Source organism: Centruroides sculpturatus, unplaced genomic scaffold (assembly GCF_000671375.1).
Source record: "Centruroides sculpturatus isolate CEXI.00-Female unplaced genomic scaffold, Cexi_2.0 scaffold1251, whole genome shotgun sequence".
Classification (NCBI taxonomy): domain Eukaryota; kingdom Metazoa; phylum Arthropoda; class Arachnida; order Scorpiones; family Buthidae; genus Centruroides; species Centruroides sculpturatus.
The window spans coordinates 166,056-188,857 of record NW_019385594.1 but is presented as its reverse complement, the minus strand read 5'-3'; the positions used below and the strand labels follow the sequence as shown (position 1 = coordinate 188,857).

Sequence of the window (22,802 nt, the reverse complement as noted above, 5' to 3'; positions counted from 1 at the left end):
ACTCCGGTCGGCAAGGGACTGCAGTCTTCCTGCCTCAAAGACTCTCTCATCACATGCATGACTTCCCCAATTCCTATTCTCCTGCCGCCTAAAACGAGCTGTTCGTCTGACCACTATCACCCAGATCTCAACCACAAACTCACAGAAATAATCACTAAGTTGGATGGTCTTACCAAAAGTAATGACAACATTACCAAAAATGTTAATAGCATAGCTGAGATGCTATGTCATAATGCTCCTAGAGAACAAATTGAGAATATAACTGGGAAACTTGAAGAGCTCCTAAACAATGGTCCTGGTGCAAGAAATTCTGAAAAACCAAACGTGCATACAGGAAAAAATGGATTTGTTCCTCACCTCTCCAGCATCCTACAGCACCATTCTGCAATCTGGGAAGACTCTAAACTCTACCAACAACCCAAAAACCACAAAGACTCCCGCTGGCAGCACTGAGGTAATACTTCTATATCATAAGAGCGATGACAGAAGTTGTAATAAACTGAGGAAAATAATATATGATAAGGTGAAGCCATCCCAATTGAACATTGGTGTAGACAAAATTAGAAACATTGGAAACGGTGGCTTGGCTGTCGAGTTAAAGAAGGCTGCAGATGCCGATAAGCTTAAAACTTTTATTGAAGACAAAATCCCTGAGATCATCGTGAAGAAGCCTAGAAAACGCCTACCTAACATAGTGATATACTCTGTGCCTGCACAGATTCCCCAGGAAGAACTGGCACTTCTAATTTATAATCAGAATGACGTTATAAGTGAAAACTACACTGAAGACCAATTTAGAGAAGCTCTCAATATTAAGTTTGCTATGGGGAAGAAAGCTGATGTGCACATAAACTGGGTGGCTGAAGTGACACCTCAACTACGCAAACATTTGTTAATCTCGGGCAAACTAAACCTTGAATGGTCCAGGTGCAGAATCGCGGACTTTTGTCCCATTCTGCAATGTTTCCGATGCTGCCGTTTTGGCCATTCTACGAAAAGTTGCAGCCAAACTGTCGCCACCTGCAGTCACTGCAGCAGAGAGCACTCTTACAAGAACTGTAATAATAAGGACAAAACACCTACGTGTATTAACTGTAACTGTGTGCATGGCAAGGTTGGAAATGCTGAACACAACGCTCGGGACAGCTCATGTCACATATTTCAGAAAATTAAATCCAATCTAATAAGACAGACCGATTACGGATCAGCAAAATAAAAACAAAATTAGTTTCCTGCAGTTCAATGCTGGAAGGAGCATTGCTGCAACTTCCATTCTAACTTCTATCATTAATAACTACGACCTAATCTTATGTCAGGAGCCTTACTGTGTGAAAAATCAACCCGCCTGTCTTCCGACTAATTGTACCCCACTCAGGGGCACCTCAGATTACCCCTGGGCTGTGACTATTGCAGTAAACAACTGCCTCTCTATTCTTCATCACGGAACCCTGAGCACTCAGTACATCTACTGCTCTGAACTTATAATAGACGACCAGAGGTATATTATTATAAATTATTATTCTCCCAAAGACATAGACTTCAAGTAAATCCTTAGCAACATCCAAAGTATCATGGACACCTTTACTAATGCATATTTTATCGTTGCTGGAAATACCAATGCCCACTCCCCTACTTGGGGAGGGGAGTGCCTGGACAGCCGCGGCCGTCTCCTTGAAAATTTTTACGCTCGCAATAGCCTGCTGATACTCAACAATCCCAATTCTCCACCTACCTTCACATCAAGCCGGGGTCACAGCTGGATTGATGTGACGGCCTGCTCTACTGAATGCTTCCCTCTCATCAGTGACTGGAAGATTCTAGATGATTCAGTTGATGACCATGCTTTTATATCTTTTACCATTGGAGTTAACTCTCCCGGTCTCTCTCACCGACGTCTAAAATACAGCCTGAAACATGCCAATTGGTCTGCCCTTCAATTATTTCTCGAGGATAATCTAGTGCCTTGTGATCACGATGACCCCAACGTGGTCCGTGTACAAATCGATCACAACATTGAGGTTATCAACACGGCATGCAGTTCACATATTCCCATGTACACCAACAAGCGTAAACCAGTCCCGTGGTGGACATCTGAGCTGACAGGCCTTAGGAAGGAAAATATCCGTCTGAGGAAAAAATATCAAAACTGCCATACCGAACCTAATCGCACCAACCATAAGCAGCTATACTTTGACCATCTTCACCTTGTACAAAAACAAAATAAAGCATGCAAAACAGGAGTCTTGGAAAAATTTCTGTGCCTCTACCACTAGGAACCCATGGGGTTTCATCACAAAATTTTGTACCGGGAAGCTGAAACGTCAACCAATTCTGCACTCAGACACTGCCGGGGAAGATTTCTTTCATGCTGCAAACAAGAAAATAGACAGTTTTTGTCTGGAAGACCCATTGGACAACGACACCAACTCACATCTTATGATTCGCCAAAATATTGACCTCAATACCCACACTCCAAACGATCCAGAATTCTGTACCCACGAGATTAATAATGCATTCCACAGACTTGGTAACAAGAAATCACCGGGTCATGACAACATCACTCTAGAATTGGCAAAAATCCTCTGGAGTCTTATTCCTTTGCAGCTCTCCCAGCTTTACAATGCCTGCCTCAGGCATGGCATCTTTCCTCAGACCTGGAAACTAGCCAGGATCGTCCCTGTTCCTAAGCCTGGGAACACTTCTGAAAGCAGGCCTATCTCTCTCTTGCCAGTTCTTGGCAAAATCCTTGAAAAGCTGGTAAACAATAGGTTAATGTGGCACCTAGAGTCCAATAACATTCTCCATGACTCTCAGTTTGGCTTTCGGCCATAGAGGTCAACTGCTAATGCCATCAATAAAGCTATCAACTCGGTGAACCACCTTCTTGAAGATTATAATTACGTTCTGGCCATCAGTCTAGACATCGTCAAGGCATTTGACAGTGCCTGGTGGCCAATGATCCTTCAAAACCTCAGAAATATGAACTGCCCGGCAAATATATATAATCTACTACGTGATTATTTAAAAGACAGAACAGCCACTCTTCAATGTGGAGAACACATCATTCGACAGAAAATCGTCCGCGGCTGCCCTCAGGGTTCCGTATGCGGACCGATTCTTTGGAATGTGATTTTTAATGACTTTCTTGTTCAAGACTTTGGACAGCATGGCACAGTGGCCTATGCCGACGATGCCCTAGTCCTTCTTGGGGGCAGCTCTAGAGCAGCCTTAGAAAAGAATGGCAATAATATCCTGGACAAAATACTAAAATGGGGGAAAGAGTACAAACTGGAATTTAATGCCCGAAAAACCAAGTGCGTTGTGTTCAATAAACCCGGAAACAGAAATCTCTATTTGCGTGTTCCCACAATTAAAATGGCTGGACAAACAATTCCTGTAGACAAGAACATTAAGTACCTGGGTGTGGTTCTGGATCACAGGCTGCTCTGGAACGCCCATACTGAGTATATCACCGCACGGACTGGCAGGATTTTTCATACTTTTGCTGTCATTGCAAGGCAACGTTGGGGATTGAACTCGGAAGCCATGGATACCATATACAACCAGATCTTTGTCCCAATCATCACATACGCCTGCGGCAGCTGGGGGTGGGCTGTTCGCAAGGTGCACATCAAGCGCAAACTTATTGCTGCACAAAGAACTGCCTTAATGCATATTACCAAAGCTTACTCCACAACCCCAAACCCTTCTCTTCAAATCCTTGCGAGGAAGGCACCTATTGACAGTTACATCCGACTACAAGAGAAAATCTGGCAGTTAAAGTGGGGCAACACCATCCATGTCAATAATCAACAAATACATCGTCAAGAGTTAGAACGACCAGTCCAATTCGCTGATACTAAACACCCTGCTTCTCTTAAGAAACTAAACTTCTCGCGACCTGATGATGCTGATATTCAAATCTTTACAGATGGATCTAAGACCAATTCTAATGTGGGCAGTAGCTATGTGGTCTACCGGGACAATGTGGAGACTGCCTCAGGGCAGTTCAAGCTTGGTGCCGGCTGCACAGCCTTTCAGGCTGAAATGTATGCAATCAAAATGGCCATTGCCTGGTCTGACTCAAATTATACCAATACTAAAGTGTCCATCATCTCAGACAGTCAATCCTCTATAGCCTTGCTCAATAGTCAAGCTTCTCACCCTATCTCAGCTAGTATCCACGACATCATTAACAATTCCAATAATATCTATCACGTCAGCTGGACTCGTGCCCATCAGGGCACACTTGGTAATGAGAGGGCCGACATACTTGCAAAGACTGCCAGTGAAGACGACAATCTCCGGATCTGCTATAATAGCCCTACCATTAAAACTATCAAGAATATGCTTTGGAAAGACCTACTTCAGCAGTGGCAACATGATTGGAACACGCTTAACCATCCAATTACTCACAAATTTATTCCCAATATTGAACTATTTCTCTCAAACAATTGGTACAAACCATGTCATCGTATGTCTCAATTTTTAACAAATCATGGCAGGTTCCAGTCTTACCTGGCCAGATTTATCGGAGCTGCAAACTCTGATTGTCCTCTTTGTGGTGTGGACGACAGCTCGGATCATTATATCTTCAACTGTCCTATGTTGGATCACGAAAGGCACTTTCTGAGGTCCTCTATGGAGGCGCACGGATACCGCTGGCCCAATGAATCCCACGGTATCCTGGACAATAAAGACGCCTATGAGGCCCTCACAAGGCTCATCAGTGCATACTTTTATCGCACCACCGTTCCTGGATACAAATAACCTTTCTCATTATCTCATTAACGGTGTTGTATTGTCTTATTTTTATTGCTACAGGTACTATTACTTTGTAACACACTGTTTTCTTTTTTTTTTTAAATTTCTTAACGTATTATATGTTTTGCTTACTGAATTTTATATTATTGTTTATGTATTTTAATTTTCTCAAATAAGTTATTGTAAATTTAGTTAATTGCTATTGTATCATGTTTCTACTGAAATATTGTGTTATACTTTGTCTGCATTATTATTCTATAATGTATTGTATTTTGTTATTTACATTCTGTATTTTGTGATTCTCTGCTATATAATATTTTAATACATATGTTTTCTGTATCATACAACTTGTTATTTTATCCCCATCTTTTGTATATTCTTCACATGTAATGTTACTATAGCCTCTAATGTTAATGATCTGTAATAATGCCAATATGTTCTTGTCTGCACCTGGTTATACGTCTATGGCACCAGGTATGTACTGTAAGTCAGTATTTTATTAATAAAATGAATCTGAATCTGAATCTGGTGTGACTCCAAAGACTTTTCATTATTACACATACTGAAAGACTGTGAGAACTTTACTCAAATATGAAAGTTATTCGGAATATCTTACATAATACAGCAAAGTTCAACTCAAGAATTTAGAGAAAACCTAAATAAACTCTCAAAGAAAGAGCTGTATAACTTGTATAATTTTGTAATTAAAATTGTTAAGGAAGATTTAACTACCAAATAATAGATAAAATCTAAGAACTTGTAAGAAAAATAATTATTGGTGTAAATTTTTGAATTATTGTTTGTAATATGTATATTTTCTTTTTGATAATTGTAATTACTTAGCCCCTGAGTAACAGGGTTCCCACTCTTTATACTAATAAAAATTGATGATNTGCTCATCCACTATTGGTCCAGACTCTATCAATCTTGTCGCGAAACGACGTTATAGGAAAGTTGCTACAATTTTTTCGCTACGTTATAGGAATTGTCGTTATAGGAACGTACGTTATAGGGGGGTCGACTGTACAGTATTTTAACTAGGACAATTGGAGCACACGATGCAGAAAGAAAACACTTACAATATAGTCATTTTAATATAACAAGTAAAATAACAACACAAACCCTCAAACTATCTATTTATAGATGTCGCTTAGAGTAATGAAACGATTTTTCTATTCCGCTGTTTTCCAATACAGTGGCCCACCATTGACCAATTTCTGCATTACGTTTTAATTATAGTTTTGCAACGTAAATAGGCATATTTGCATCATAGTCTAGTGGGCCATTCGTAGGCATTTATCATTGGGGTGTAGAAGCTGATTTTGCTAACTGATATCCGTATAAAGTGCAATCAAGAAGGTGGCTCGCATGCTATTCTGCCTAACCTTATGCCTCTGAACATTTAGATATGAAACCAAATTCATGTCTTACAACATAAAACGGATTATATTATCCGAATTACCTTTCAGATATCCATGGCCTCCACAAGCTTCTCTACTTTCTTGAATGGCATCTCTCGCAAGCCAAGCCGATATTGATTTTATACCACACGACAATGCGTGGAACTCCATCGCACGATTCATCTGTAATTTTATGAAAATATTCTCATAAATTGTTATAGATCGAAGTCATGAGTTAATCTTACCGTTTCTGTCGTTTTCTTTTGATTTTGCGACGAGAAAATAAATTGTATGTAGTCAATCGAAAACACTTTTGTGAAATGCATGAGAACGTACGTTGCTGCAAGGTATGGAAATAAGCGCCATTGCTGAAATGATTTTAAATTGTTAGTTTGTTACGTGTTATTAGGATATGGACCTAAGAAGGTCCATTTTTTATCTCGAGTGTCAGGAAAAAACGGCTCGGGAGTTCTATTAAAAAACACAACAGTTGAATTAACAAATCAGTAATCGTGCTGCGTTAATTGTGTGAAGGCCAATAACACCCTACCAGAAAGGAGCAAACGTAAGATCACGCATAACGCATTCTCTCAACATTGTCCCATAATCAAACGCATGAAAACAAGCTGCCAGTAGAGTCAGCTATGAATAATACACCCATACACAATACGAACACAGGCAGCTGCAAACTAGTACAGATTAATGCACAGAAATGCAAAGCTGCTTGCTCCCTCCTCATTCACACTTCCAATGTACACGATACAGACATCATCATGATCCAAGAGCCTACACTACTAACAACATGATAGTCAGGTTCAATGACTGGAAAGTCTATCCTGCTCAGGACCATGGCTATCGCATCAAGGCTAGTATTATCATCAGGAACAAAAACATTACCGCCTGCCTTGTCTCCCAACACACCACAGAATACACTACCACCGTCTGTGTTACAGACAATAACACTTACCTTTATAAATGTTCTGTCTACATTCCAGACACCACTAACATTGAGATGGCCAAAGAAGACATTCATCACTTCCTAAACTGATACAAAGATAAAACTATCCTAATAGGAGGTGACTTCAATGCCAAGTCTGTGATCTGGCATAGTCCAAAAGATGGCCCTAGGGCTAACATAGTTAACGAAACCATGGCCCAACAGAGCCTTACTTACTTGAACACCAACACCCTTCTGACCTACTCCTGTACCACAAGAGAAAGTTAGATCGACCTAACATTAGGAAACAGTCACATCATCCCTAGGGTCGACCACTGTTACACTGCCGACACAGATTCTGCCAGTGACTATAGCTATATCCTCACCCAACTGAACACTACTATTAATACTAGTAATAATCATAGTTTTCACTATACTGTACTCGCACGAACTGCCAATTATTCCGCGACACTTTCAATAACATTTGGGCTGGTACCCCTCACCACAGTCACTATACTCATGACACCTTAGACCATCTTGTCAACAGGCTTACAAATACAATCACTAACTCTCACGTTATTGCCTCCGAGGTCAAACATTGTAAATACAAGAAAGGTTCCTTGGTGGATCACTGAGCTAGAAAACAAGAAAAAAGTTGTTAGATTAAGGAGGCAATTTAGGAATGAAGAGGTTAAGCATAGGCAACCCATTAACACTGACAAATGCGAAAGCGTGATAGTTGGTAGGAACGCATTACTCGTCAAGAAGCTTTCCCTTCGAATAGGTGCTCACAAAATAAAGCAAACAACGGAAATTAAATATTTAGGTGTTATTCTCGAATAGAGACCTAACTTCACACCCCACATCACATCAAATACATCACGGAAAAAGCTAAAAAAATGCCAATGCTCTCATTAGTGTTTAGTGGTAATACGGCATTCAATTCAGTCTTGTTTCCTACACTTTTTATGTGTTCTGAAGAAAGAATTGAATGATTCCCATTTTCTCTTTCAGCATGACGATCTTGTCATACGTGATACGGAACATCTACAATAATAGACATAACTTCTATTCTGGCCCGCACGTTTCTCCAGATTTGTTCTCAATCAGACATGTCTGGAACATGGTACCACGGTAAATGCGCCCATCAGGACCCCACCAGTCACTACAGAAAAGCATTTGGAACGCTTAAGCAGTGGTCACACCATGCGATTTCCAGCTGCGCAGGCAACCGCAACTGCAACAAGCGCAAGTCGTGTGGTTTTCTGATGGTCACAGATTGTTCGCTGGATTTGCAACTCGGAAACACGTGACTCGGAAACACATCTACATATATAAAAATGTCTGTCTGTCTGTGTGTCTGTCTGTATGTCCTTCATGCATTACCACACCGTTTATCCGATTGCCACGAAACTTTGGGAAGTTGTTTAATATACTCCCGCGAACGTTTTTGGCATAGTACATTTATCCTACGAGAGATGGCGCGCGTTTATATGAACATATCACTGTGTGTTCGATCGATTTTAAATTGTGAAGACCATTTCCTCCCTGCAAAAAATATTTCTATATATGCATTTGTTTCAGCTTCCCGGTACAAAATTTTGTGATGAAACCCCATGGGTTCTTAGTGGTAGAGGCACAGGAATTTTTCCAAGACTCCTGTTTTGCATGCTTTATTGTGTTTTTGTACAAGTGAAAATGGTTAAAGTATAGCTGCTTATGGTTGGTGTGATTAGGTTCGGTATGGCAGTTTTGATGTTTTTTCCTCAGACGGATATTTTCCTTCCTAAGGCCTGTCAACTCAGATATCCACCACGGGACTGGTTTACGCTTGTTGGTGTACATGGGAATATGTGAACTGCATGCCGTGTTGATAACCTCAATGTTGTGATCGATATGTACATGGGCCACATTGGGGTCGTCGTGATCACAAGGCACTATATTATCCTCGAGAAATAATTGAAGGGCAGTCCAATCGGCTTTTTTCAGGCTGTATTTTAGACGTCGGTGAGAGAGACCGGGAGAGTTAACTCCAATGGTAAAAGATATAAAAGCATGCCAACCAATGATCAACCAAAGCATGATCAACCAATTCTGCCCTCAGACACTGCCGGAGAAGATTTCTTTCATGCTGCAGACAAGAAAATAGACAGTTTTTGTCTGGAAGACCCATTGCACAACGACACCAACTCATATCTTACGATTCGCCAAAATATTGACCTCAATACCCACACTTCGAACGATCCAGAATTCTGTACCCACGAGATTAATAATGCATTTCACAGACTTTGTAACAAGAAATCACCGGGTCATGACAACATCACTCCAGAATTGGCAAAAATCCTCTGGAGTCTTATTCCTTTGCAGCTCTCCCAGCTTTACAATGCCTGCCTCAGGCATGGCATCTTTCCTCAGACCTGGAAACTAGCCAGGATCGTCCCTGTTCCCAAGCCTGGGAACACTTCTGAAAGCAGGCCTATCTCTCTCTTGCCAGTTCTTGGCAAAATCCTTGAAAAGCTGGTAAACAATAGGTTAATGTGGCACCTAGAGTCCAATAACATTCTCCATGACTCTCAGTTTGGCTTTCGGCCACAGAGGTCAACTGCTGATGCCATCAATAAAGCTGTCAACTCGGTGAACCACCTTCTTGAAGATTATAACTACGTTCTGGCCATCAGCCTGGACATCGTCAAGGCGTTTGACAGTGCCTGGTGGCCAATGATCCTTCAAAACCTCAGAAATATGAACTGCCCGGCAAATATATATAATCTACTACGTGATTATTTAAAAGACAGAACGGCTACTCTTCAATGTGGAGGACACATCATTCGACGAAAAATCGTCCGCGGCTGCCCTCAGGGTTCTGTATGTGGACCGATTCTTTGGAATGTGATTTTTAATGACTTTTTTGTTCAAGACTTTGGACAGCATTGCATCGTGGCCTATGCTGACGATGCCCTGGTCCTTCTTGGAGGCAGCTCTAGAGCAGCCTTAGAAAAGAATGGCAATAATATCCTGGACAAAATACTAAAATGGGGGAAAGAGTACAAACTGGAATTTAATGCCCGAAAAACCAAGTGCGTTGTGTTCAATAAACCCGGAAACAGAAATCTCTATTTGCGTGTTCCCACAATTAAAATGGCTGGACAAACAATTCCTGTAGACAAGAACATTAAGTACCTGGGTGTGGTTCTGGATCACAGGCTGCTCTGGAACGCCCATACTGAGTATATCACCGCACGGACTGGCAGGATTTTTCATACTTTTGCTGTCATTGCAAGGCAACGTTGGGGATTGAACTCGGAAGCCATGGATACCATATACAACCAGATCTTTGTCCCAATCATCACATACGCCTGCGGCAGCTGGGGGTGGGCTGTTCGCAAGGTGCACATCAAGCGCAAACTTATTGCTGCACAAAGAACTGCCTTAATGCATATTACCAAAGCTTACTCCACAACCCCAAACCCTTCTCTTCAAATCCTTGCGAGGAAGGCACCTATTGACAGTTACATCCGACTACAAGAGAAAATCTGGCAGTTAAAGTGGGGCAACACCATCCATGTCAATAATCAACAAATACATCGTCAAGAGTTAGAACGACCAGTCCAATTCGCTGATACTAAACACCCTGCTTCTCTTAAGAAACTAAACTTCTCGCGACCTGATGATGCTGATATTCAAATCTTTACAGATGGATCTAAGACCAATTCTAATGTGGGCAGTAGCTATGTGGTCTACCGGGACAATGTGGAGACTGCCTCAGGGCAGTTCAAGCTTGGTGCCGGCTGCACAGCCTTTCAGGCTGAAATGTATGCAATCAAAATGGCCATTGCCTGGTCTGACTCAAATTATACCAATACTAAAGTGTCCATCATCTCAGACAGTCAATCCTCTATAGCCTTGCTCAATAGTCAAGCTTCTCACCCTATCTCAGCTAGTATCCACGACATCATTAACAATTCCAATAATATCTATCACGTCAGCTGGACTCGTGCCCATCAGGGCACACTTGGTAATGAGAGGGCCGACATACTTGCAAAGACTGCCAGTGAAGACGACAATCTCCAGATATGCTATAATAGCCCTACCATTAAAACTATCAAGAATATGCTTTGGAAAGACCTACTTCAGCAGTGGCAACATGATTGGAACACACTTAACCATCCAATTACTCACAAATTTATTCCCGATATTGAACTATTTCTCTGAAACAATTGGTACAAACCATGTCGTCATATGCCTCAATTTTTAACAAATCATGACAGGTTCGAGTCTTACCTGGCCAGATTTATTGGAGCTGCAAACTCTGATTGTCCTCTTTGTGGTGTGGACGACAGCTCGGATCATTATATCTTCAACTGTTTTATGTTCGATCATGAAAGGCACTTCCTGCGGTCCTCCATGGAGGTGCACGGATACCGCTGGCCCAATGAATCCTACGGTATCCTGAACAATAAAGACGCCTATGAAGCCCTCACAAGGCTCATCAGTGCATACTTTCATCGCACCACCGTTCCTGGATACAAATAACCTTTCTCATTAACTGTGTTGTATTGTCTTATTTTTATTGCTACAGGTACTATTACTTTGTAACACACTGTTTTTTTACTGAATTTTATATTATTGTTTATGTATTTTAATTTTCTCAAATAAGTCATTGTAAATTTAGTTAATTGCTATTGTATTATGTTTTCTACTGAAATATTGTATCATGCTTTGTCTGCATTATTATTCTATAATGTATTGTATTTTGTTATTTACATTCTGTATTTTGTGATTCTCTGCCGTATATTTTAATGCATATGTTCTCTGTATCATCCAACTTGTTATTTTATTCTCATCTTTTGTATATACTACACATGTAATGTTACTGTAACCTCTAATGTTAATGATCTGTAATAATGCCAATATGTTCTTGTCTGCACCTGGTTATATGTCTATGGCACCAGGTATGTACTGTAACTCAGTATTTTAGTAATAAAATGAATCTGAATATACATTTGTGAACTGTTATTTACGATATTTGTAATAATTTTTGTTTAATCACTTTATTTCAACTTTTTTTTGCTAATTATGTATTCGCTCGAACTTCGTTAAAACGTTAACTGTACTCCAAACAACTACCGAAGTTGTAGGATGAAATTCGATATTTTTTTACCGGTTTTATTTTACCAATTTAGGTATCCCCCTTTTCCAAATTTCAATATCGACTCAAAATAATTTAAAAAGACAAATTACAATAAAACGGTTTATTATCCAACTATCAGAAATTTCACAACGTGCCAAGGAAGAGAGGAAGGAGCAATTAAATAATTAAAATTATAAAGGATTAAAAAATATAGGCCTATATAAAAATGGGGAATATCGTGCTTCTGACAATCGCTGCAACTGTGTGGGCTAAATTTGGAGAATCCGTGCTTCTCGCATGGACAACCGCATGTAGCCAGCTCACGCGTCGGAAAATCTTCTGATATAGGGGAGATCGGGGCAAGATCGGCATGTTAAGCTTTACTTAAATTTTGTGTAATAAATACTGCTGTAAACTGAAAAAAAAAGCTTTGCATATTGTCTATTGGAATGTTACCTTACTATAGAACTGGTTAAAATCAGTTTGGAAATAAAAATAATTAAAATAATTAAAANTCTTTGTAATAGGAATATACGAAAATGAGAATCTTCCAATAAATATAAAGTTTTCATAAATCTAATTAAATAATAAAAGTCATTTCTTTTATAATACTACGAAAAGTTATTAATTAAATTAAATTTTCGAGTGTACTTACTAATCAACTTACGCGAGATATTCGAAAAGAGAAAAGAAGAGTAGCAATTAAATAGCATAAAGTTGAAAAATGTAACATAGGTTTCACAGTGTTATCTATTTCTATAAAACTTGAAATATAAACCAGAAAGCTTGTCATGTAAATAAGATATCCATAACACAGAAAAAAATAATATTCCCATTGTTCATTGATGTGTTGAAAATACTCCCAAAACTCAGTATGTTTTTCAATCAGACTTTCCAGTGAAATTACATCAAGCAGACTTTCCAGTGAAATTTCATTTCTGAACTCTGATAGATCTGACGACAGCCTAGAAAATTAATTTTTACTGGTCAAAAAAATAAGCAAAACACTCAGAAGTATAATAATAAACTGACAATCGTGAAGCGTTATCCAAAGCCATTTAAAACAATAACAAGACGTTATATATAATAACGAATCATCAAATTGCTCGTAACTTGGGAAAATAAAAAATGCTAAAGCAAAATTTCCCGACGTAATTACTGAAAATAATAAAATACAACCGATAAAGAGAAATCTGTCAATGATATTTAAAAATTCCTTACGTTCAAAATCTAGTACAATTTTTTGTAAGAAAAATATTTTTTTTCCTTTTTAGAAAACTATATTGGAATGAGGCAAATACAGAAAGAAAAAATATTATAATTGCAAAATATATAGAATCGCCCTTTAAAGCATTAATCTAATCTGTACATAATTTAAATTTTAAAAAAATATTTGCGAACATTAGACAAGCCATCGAAAACAGTAAGTATTCTGTGAAAACCGTATAATACTTATAACTAGTTTCGAGGAATGTCTTTTTTCTTCGAGTATTATTGCTTGTATGACGCGGACAAGATTTAAAAACGTCGAATCGAAAAACCTTAAACATAAGCATTATTCTATCCACAATACATGCCGTACAATAACCATTAATTTTTGACTTTCTCTCCGAAGACATACCAATGACACTTTCTCTCCGACATACTTCGGAGAGAAAGTGTCATTGGTATCGGAATCCATTAAAGTTAGCTTGATTCGCCAAGTGTTGGATAAACGGGAGATACGATAAGCGACAAGAACACACAGCAGTAAAGTAGTCTGATTGAATCTGGCAATTGTTTGGCTTTATAATGAATATCAAGCTTTGATATGTCTATATATATAATTAGATTCGTATAACATAATATTATTATTCTTTTCGTATTGGTGAGAAAGTAAATCGATTTATAACGGAGGCGAGAAACAACCAATCGCGCAGTGATTTCGTAAATACAGGGCGTCAAAGATCAAAAACAAACAACAAACAAATTATGATATTGTTTGTCTGGTTACTAAGGAAACAAAAATGTATTTGCTTTTATACAGTAGCCTACTTGTACTCTTAAATGATTTCAAGAAGCATTCACTTACTGTAACTTACACCTACAGTTGGTTCCGAAATGATGAAGCCTCTATAAAATATTGACGTTAATACAGAAATTTTTATTTTTTGGGTCTCAAAGAGAATTATAGACTACTGTTAAACTTGGACACCCAGCCTTGTCCTGACACCCTCTCCTTATTAATTCCAAGGAAAATATACCGAAAGCCGTTTACAGCCCGGCACACGTATTTGTAGAATCTAAGTGACTCGTACAACATTGAATTCATATAAAGCGGAAAAATCAGCAGCGTTACACGGGAGTCGACTGTATTAACATTATACACAGGGGTCTAACTTCGGACCCCTGTTCTGGAATATAGTATATGATAATTATTTAAAAGCTGATAAAAGAGAAGGTATCGTCGAACTAGCGTATGCTGATGATACGATTTTAATATTTGGCTCAAATTCTAGGAGAGAAATTGAAGATAAAGGCAATAAAGTACTAAAATTATTATCAGAAACGGGAAACGAGCTTAAGCTCTACTTTAACCCTAGGAAAACTAAAGCAATCATATTTACAAGAGGAAACACCTCAGATCTTTATAAGAGATCGCCTACTATTAAAATGGAGAGACACAGCATTAAGGTAGAAAAGGAAATAATGTACCTGGGGGTGGTGCTAAATCACTGGTTTACCTGGACACCGCATGCTACTTACGTAAGAACTGTAGGCGCAAACTTATTTAATGCACTTGCCAGAGCGGCCACGGCTAAATGGGGCCTCAGCAAAGAGGCCATCGATATAATCTATAAAGGTGCATTTATTCCTAAGGTAACATATGCTGCAGGAGCGTGGTATATAGCTGCAGAAAAGGGCAGCATAAAAAGGAAGTTAAGAAGTGCGCAACGGACGGCATTACTAAGAATGACAAGAACGTATCGCACGACATCGACCGAGGCGTTGATGGTGATAACTGGTACAACGACAATAGAAATGATCCTACGTGAAAAAGCAAAGGCATATGTGTGTAGAAGAGGATACTCTATAAACATTAAGAATGAAACTTATCAAGGAACAGATTATGAAATGCAATCAACGGATATGATACTACCAGGACCTTACAAACAGATAGCAATAAATATCGCGAAGGAAGAGGATAGTAGTGAGATAGAAATATACACTGACGGATCTAAGGTAGAGGGCCAGGTAGGGGCCTTCTTCCTGGTCATAAAAGACAATGAGGAAATCTACCAAGATCAATATAGATTAGATGACATATGTTCGGTGTATCAAGATGAACTATTTGCAATATTACAAACAATAAGATGGGTCATTTTTACCTGTCATACTAGCTCAGTAATAATAAACACAGATAGTAGAGCTGCTATTCAGACACGTAAGCAGTTCAATGACAAAAATATGATAGCTTTGGAAGCCAAGAAACAAATAGAAGAATATGGCTTAAAGATCAAAATAAGATAGGTGAAAGCTCACATAGGAATTGTAGGAAATGAAAAGGCAGACGTACTAGCCAAAGAGGCCGCGTCATTAACATTAACTACTTATAATAAAATTCCAATATCATATATTAAAAGGCTACTACGACAAGAATCAATAGACGAATGTCAGGAAGAGTGGAGTTATAGCATGATAGGGAGACATACCTTCTGGTTGCTTCCTTATATAGAAGAAAATATAAATGATGTAAGATGGCTCTCAAATGACTTTATAACCACACAACTGTTGACTAACCACTGTAACACAAGAAAATATTTAAAAAGAATTGGAAAACAGCAAAACACTCAATGTGAATGAGGAAATGGAAAACATAGTTTAGACCATGTAATTAACGAGTGCACAAAGTACGATATGGAAAGAGCACAGTTACTTTCTTTGGTCAAAGACACATTGGACATTACAAGCTTGAATTTATACATGATTATACGGGCTAAAGATCTGGTCCAGGAGGTGAAAACCTACACGCGAACAATATTGTCGTGACTGGGAAAGCGAGCTGCTATCTCTGCGACAAAGTCGCAATCTTGTAAAGGCGAGCTGCCTATGTACAGTACATAAGTTGTAATTTACTATAATTGTTTGATTATAAGTATAATATGTTTAATAGTACAATGAATAAAGATAGTGTTTCCTTTGTAGTGCAGATAGCGGGACAAGGGTGACTCTGATCCCCAAAATGGGGAAATGATGACGATCTAATGAAAAAAAATGTATTAACATTATAATTATAATCAACAAATACATCGTCAAGAGTTAGAACGACCAGTCCAATACGCTGATACTAAACACCTTGCTTCTCTTAAAAAACTAAACTTTTCGCGACCTGATGATGCTGATATTCAAATATTTACAGATAAATCTAAGACCAATTCTAATGTGGGCAGTAGCTATGTGGTCTACCGAGACAATGTGCAGACTGCCTCAGGCCAGTTCAAGCTTGGTGCCGGCTGCACAGCTTTTCAGGCTGAAATGTATGCAATCAAAATGGCCATTGCCTGATTTGACTTAAATTATACCAATTCTAAAGTGTCCATCATCTCAGACAGTCAATCCTCTATAGCCCTGCTCAATAGTCAAGCTTCTTACCCTATCTCAGCCAGTATCCACGACATCATTAACAACTCTAATAATAGCTATTACGTCAGCTGGACTCGTGCCCATCAGGGCACACTTGGTAATGAGAAGGCCGACATACTTGCAAAGACTGCCAGTGAAGACGACAATCTCCGGATCTGCTATAATAGTCCTACCATTAAAACCATCAAGAATATGCTTTGGAAAGACTTACTTAAGCAGTGGCAACATGATTGGAACACGCTTAACCATCCAATTACTCACAAATTTATTCCCAATATTGAACTATTTCTCTCAAACAATTGGTACAAACCATGTCATCGTATGTCTCAATTTTTAACAAATAATGGCAAGTTAGAGTCTTGCCTTGCCAAATTTATTGAAGCTGCAAACTCTGATTGTCCTCTTTGTGGTGTGGACGACAGCTCGAATCATTATATCTTCAACTGTCTTATGTTGGATCACGAAAGGCACTTTCTGAGGTCCTCTATGGAGGCGCACAGATACTGCTGGCCCAATGAATCCCACGGTATCCTGGACAATAAAGACGCCTATGAGGCCCTCACAAGGCTTATCAGTGCATACTTTCATCGCACCACCGTTCCTGGATACAAATAACCTTTCTCATTATCTCATTAACGGTGTTGTATTGTCTTATTTTTATTGCTACAGGTACTATTACTTTGTAACACACTGTTTTTTTGTTTTATAATTTCTTAATGTTTTATATGTTTTGCTTACTGAATTTTATATTATTGTTTATGTATTTTAATTTTCTCAAATAAGTCATTGTAAATTTAGTTAATTGCTATTGTATAATGTTTTCTACTGAAATATTGTATTATACTTTGTCTGCATTATTATTCTATAATGTATTGCAGTTTATTATTTACATTCTGTATTTTGTAATTCTCTGCTGTATAATATTTTAATGCATGTGTTTTCTGTATCATACAACTTGTTATTTTATCCCCATCTTTTGTACTGTACATACTACACATGTAATGTTACCGTAGTATCTAATGTTAATGATCTGTAATAATGCAAATATGTTCTTGTCTGCACCTGGTTATATGTCTATGACACCAGGTATGTACTGTAAATCAGTATTTTATTAATAAAATGAATCTGAATCTGTATTAACATTACATAAATGTTAAGTTAGTTAGTATATACAAATAGTGTTCGATATGTTTTATTCTTTCACACTCATTACAATAATTAATTTTTCTTCAAGAGTATTAAGGGGACAAATATGATTTCCAGAATTTTTGTGACAAAAATTCTGCTCCTTTATTAACTAAAATGTTAATTAATTAAACTTTCGTTTATGTAACGCCCTAGAAGAAAAAACGATTTTAGCTGGGCTTGTGTGAACTTTCCGTTTATAACTAGCAACATCCATTGTTCTTTGCAAAACTTACGGATCATCTTGCAGAAAAGTTTATAGTTAACATCCAGCTTTCGTCATTTGTTTAAGTCCCTGGAACACTTATAACCTTTAACTTATAAACATCCGATCACGTGGTAGAAATTCCCCAAAAAAACCTATAAAAGGCCGTTCTTACCCCTTCTCAAGGTAGTCACTTAACGAACGCCGGACCGATGACATCGCGCCGAATTCCGATATACGATCGTCGATACCAGTATTATTGCCAAAGTCGCGAACTTTTTAAATTTGTGCTCTAGTTGATAAAAGACCCCTTTATTTAAACATTTAAGTGCTCCACGGACTTATACGTCACGGACCCTACAAAAAGGTATGAAAACAAGAAAACTCTCTCTCTCGGATATCAAGCGGTTTAGAAACGCTATTGGTGTAGTCTTTTTGTCCATTTTGCTTAGTTTAATAAATTGTTGTTATATTTTTTTAAATATGGTAGACTCCTTTACTTGATCACGCCCTTCACCTTACCGTCGACCCCAAGCAACACTCCCTCCACTCGCCTGACGTATCATCCTGACTAGTTACAGAGGCGAAAGACTTCTGACCTCCTCTCTGGTTCACACTTTAAAGGGAACGAATGATTCAGACTGATTCAGACAAACGGGCTTTTACTGTATATACGACACTTTCGTTTTTACATAAAACATTAGCACCAATTATCGAAGTGAATCTGTTTTTATGCATATCTCCCGTTACTTCAATGAGAGAAGACAAAATAGAATAAAGTAAATTCAGCATCTGTAACAATTAAAATGGTGTAAAAAATAACAATTAAAATGGTGTAAAAAATAACAATTAAAATGGTGTAAAAAATAACAATTAAAATGATGTAAAAATAACAATTAAAATGGTGTACAAAATAACAATTAAATTAAGGTAAAATATAATTGATATTTAAGAATAATACTTAATTATAAGTTACGTTTTTACAATTATAAATGCATTAAGAAACAAATACACGGACTCTAAATGTAACAATGTGACAAATACATCACACCATTAAGTTTCACAAACACTTTCTAACCGAAAGTATTGAAATAAATCAGCAAATAATCTCTATCAAGTGTAAGCTCGCGTAATATGAAAAAGTATAAGTTGTTGTACCTAATAACAGTATTATAGTATTTCGATTATAATTTTTATTGTATTGTTATGTATTATTTGTTTTTTATATTTTAGAACAATNAACTATTGAAACAAATCAGCAAATAATCTCTATCAAGTGTAAGCTCGCGTAATATGAAAAAGTATAAGTTGTTGTACCTAATAACAGTATTATAGTATTTCGATTATAATTTTTATTGTATTGTTATGTATTATTTGTTTTTTATATTTTAGAACAATTGCAAAAAGCTCGGTTTTAGTATAAACCCGAAATGCCTGTTAAAACAATTTTGAACACACTATATACGTTTACAGTTTACTCACTGTACAGTTAAGCAAACTGCAACGATTATTTATATTTATTTATAATACTTACCTTTATGAAAAAGTTTTTCTTTATATAGAAAAATCCTGCCATGAATATACCGAAAGGCCTTCCTCCGGATCTTTTCATGAAGCAAATTATCTGAAAATGAATCAATTATAAAGACAGTTGTTTAGAATACTTTGTAAAGTTCACAAAAAAAAACAGTAAACACAAACATTGTTTAAGCCACGAACTTTGACTTTGTCTTTTTTCACATTAAGAACAAATTGAAAACACACTGACGTTTGACCTTTTTCATTTAAAACTATGCATTTCAGTACATTATGTAAAAGACAAAAGACTTCATTGTACAAGGTTTTTTAAATGTTTTCGATTTACTTTTACATTGTTATGCATTCATGAGTAAATATCTCGTCTAATTTAATATATAAGGATTAAAGTTTACAATTAAAAGTAAATTCTCAGTGTTTTGTAAATTTTTTTTGAGCGATAAAAAGACAAGGGAAAACACATTTTGAACAGTCTCTGTTTTAATAACTTTTAATATATTAAACGAATATATTAAACGATTAAATAAAAAACGTTAGATACTTTGAACATGTATGCCAAAAATTTTAGAGAAGAATAAAATTTTCCGATAGTGATGAAATTATGGTATATCTGAAAAATAATATTATATATATATATATATATAAATAGACGTGTGTGACCCTATATTTCACTTTTTCGCCAAAACTATACATCGCACGTGAATGGTGTTTGTATGTGGTAGTAGCCCCATGTCTCCATTCGTGCATAGGGGTGGTTGCGTCTCGATAGCTATAAGGGTGCGGAAAATATGAGGCTGAAAGTGGTTGAAAGTGGCTTTTTATTTCGAATGTTATGTTCGAATTTGTTCGAATTAAATTCGAACATAAAATTCGATTATTGGTTCGATTATAGAACGATTGTAAACGTTCTAGAAACGTTGAAAATAGTTCGTTTGACTGGACGTAAAAATTCTGTAATTAGTCTGGAAACGGGGAACCTAATTCTTGCATTCTGTGAAAACGGATAAGGTTGGCTATAATGTAATTATCTTAATCTTCACTATCGTTACTTTATGCCCAGCGAAGCGGGACCTTGCAGCTAGTATAAAATATATAACTGATGCTTTATACACCACATTTATTATTTTGTAAATTGAATACCACTTTTACCTGAATAACAAGTAAAACGGCAAAGCCGTATTTGGGACAAGATTATGTCTCGGAGACTCACTACTAAGCGAATTTTTGAATTTGAATTTTTGTCGATACTTACGAAAATTTCTTGTTTTTGAGAAAAATAATCGTGGCTATTGTATTGTCTGAAATTATTTTTTTATTTTACACAAACAATATACTGTTTAACCCGATTATAATGTCATCGGATGTAACGACAACCCTAGTATAAGGTCTATAGCGGCGTGGCTAAAATCTGTACGTGGCACGTTCTACCTCGTCCGTGGAGTACACGTCTCTTGTTCTGCCGGTAAAAATTAAAAAATGACCCAGGCAAATAATTTACTTAATTTGCATCGGCCACGCGATGTTTACAATAGTGTCGGGATATTATATAAATCCAAGATCGGCACGTCTGACGAATCGAAATATTAACTAAATGAAGTAAAAAAATGTTACTCCTCGTTAGTGTTTAGGTGCAAAGTGAGGTCAAAGCGCGAATGTCACGCGGTGGCGCCCTCTGCCCTATACGTCAAATTTTTATTGGTTCCACGATTTTACTATACTAGATAATGTTAAAAAAAACTCACTTGTAACAATATAAAACCGTTTTAACGTCATATTTAAAAGATTCTCAAATTTACAAAATTAGATTACAAATTTTATTTAATTTAGAAAAAAATTCGTGTTCAGTCTTAAGGTCAGAGTTCACTTCTTAGAATGACTGCGGGTGGTACTCTCTTCTATCTGATTTCGGTGAGTTGAAGTGGATGTTTTGCTTGTTTGTAGAACAGGGTGGCCATTTTGTATTTTATTTTGACTCTATTCTCGATCCCCTGACTCTCTACAAGTCTGGATTTTTTTATGCGCAAATGATTCTGGACTTAATACTCTGTACTAAATATTAACTCTCGACAAGTACTCCTTTATATCACTAAGCTGGTAACATAAACCGGCAGTATGATTTTATAAACAAGACATAGTCTTGTCAATAACAGAATAAAGTTAAAAACAAAACTACCACATACGTATTTTTGATATTTAGCATCTGATGTTCAATTTTCAAGTACATCAAACATAAAATTAATACCTATCTTAATTTTTATTTTCAAACGCTTAAAATAATATTTAGTAGGGTGTTATACTTTTATAAATACCAGGCAAATTTCAGTTATAAGCCCCATTAATATACTTCAAGATTCTTTAAATTGTTAACTTCAGAAAATTTTTTCGGAACAATTTTTGTACGAAAATACTTTTTTATAATATATTAATTTTTATCACATTTTATTATTATTATTATTAGCAACCGTTTGATAAAATTTTTTGAAATGACGCAATAAAATATTTTGTTCAAGAAATGATGACGAAACTCTTACATATTTGAAAAATTTTCGATGAAATCAATGAAAAATGAAAAATGTTGCTACTTTCTATTTACGTACATTTTACGTTCGAAAGCTGTCTTTATATACGTATATTGGTCTTTTTGTACAGATAGATAAAGTTTTTCGAATGTTTTTTATGCTATGGTTTAATATTATTGTGTCTATTGTTATTAATTGCGTGGGCAGCATCAATTTACACGTCAATTGTATATACCATTACTATAATAATAAAGATATAACAATTTTTTAAAGTAGTTTAATTAAATTAGCTACTGTTGTATTTATAACGAACTATTATTATTTTTCAGATACAACACAGCGTCGTTTATCCGAAAGCATTCCAGTAGGCAAATTTAAATTTTCGCTAGTGCTGTGGCGCTGCAATCTTTGGCTATTTCTTGGGCTACTCAAATATTTTACGTTTTTGATACTAAATTAACATCTGAAGTATAATTTTTTATTGTTTTTATATTTTTCAATA

At 36.9% G+C, this 22,802-nt stretch overlaps 2 protein-coding genes across 2 annotated transcripts; both read left to right on the top strand.

The window, feature by feature from the left end:
- Positions 1-1,571: 1,571 nt before the first annotated feature.
- LOC111640415 lies at positions 1,572-2,273 on the top strand. The gene has a single exon (XM_023386427.1). It carries the CDS (start codon positions 1,572-1,574, stop codon positions 2,271-2,273), a length of 702 nt encoding a protein of 233 aa, XP_023242195.1.
- A 12,611-nt stretch (positions 2,274-14,884) lies between these two features.
- On the top strand, positions 14,885-15,742 carry LOC111640414. Its single transcript, XM_023386426.1, has one exon. It carries the CDS (start codon positions 14,885-14,887, stop codon positions 15,740-15,742), a length of 858 nt encoding a protein of 285 aa, XP_023242194.1.
- Positions 15,743-22,802: the final 7,060 nt, after the last annotated feature.

Bases quoted from the DNA above. Each gene is read 5' to 3' on its own strand.
- LOC111640415 (XM_023386427.1), top strand. From the start codon at position 1,572: ATGGACACCTTTACTAATGCATATTTTATCGTTGCTGGAAATACCAAT.
- LOC111640414 (XM_023386426.1), top strand. From the start codon at position 14,885: ATGGAGAGACACAGCATTAAGGTAGAAAAGGAAATAATGTACCTGGGG.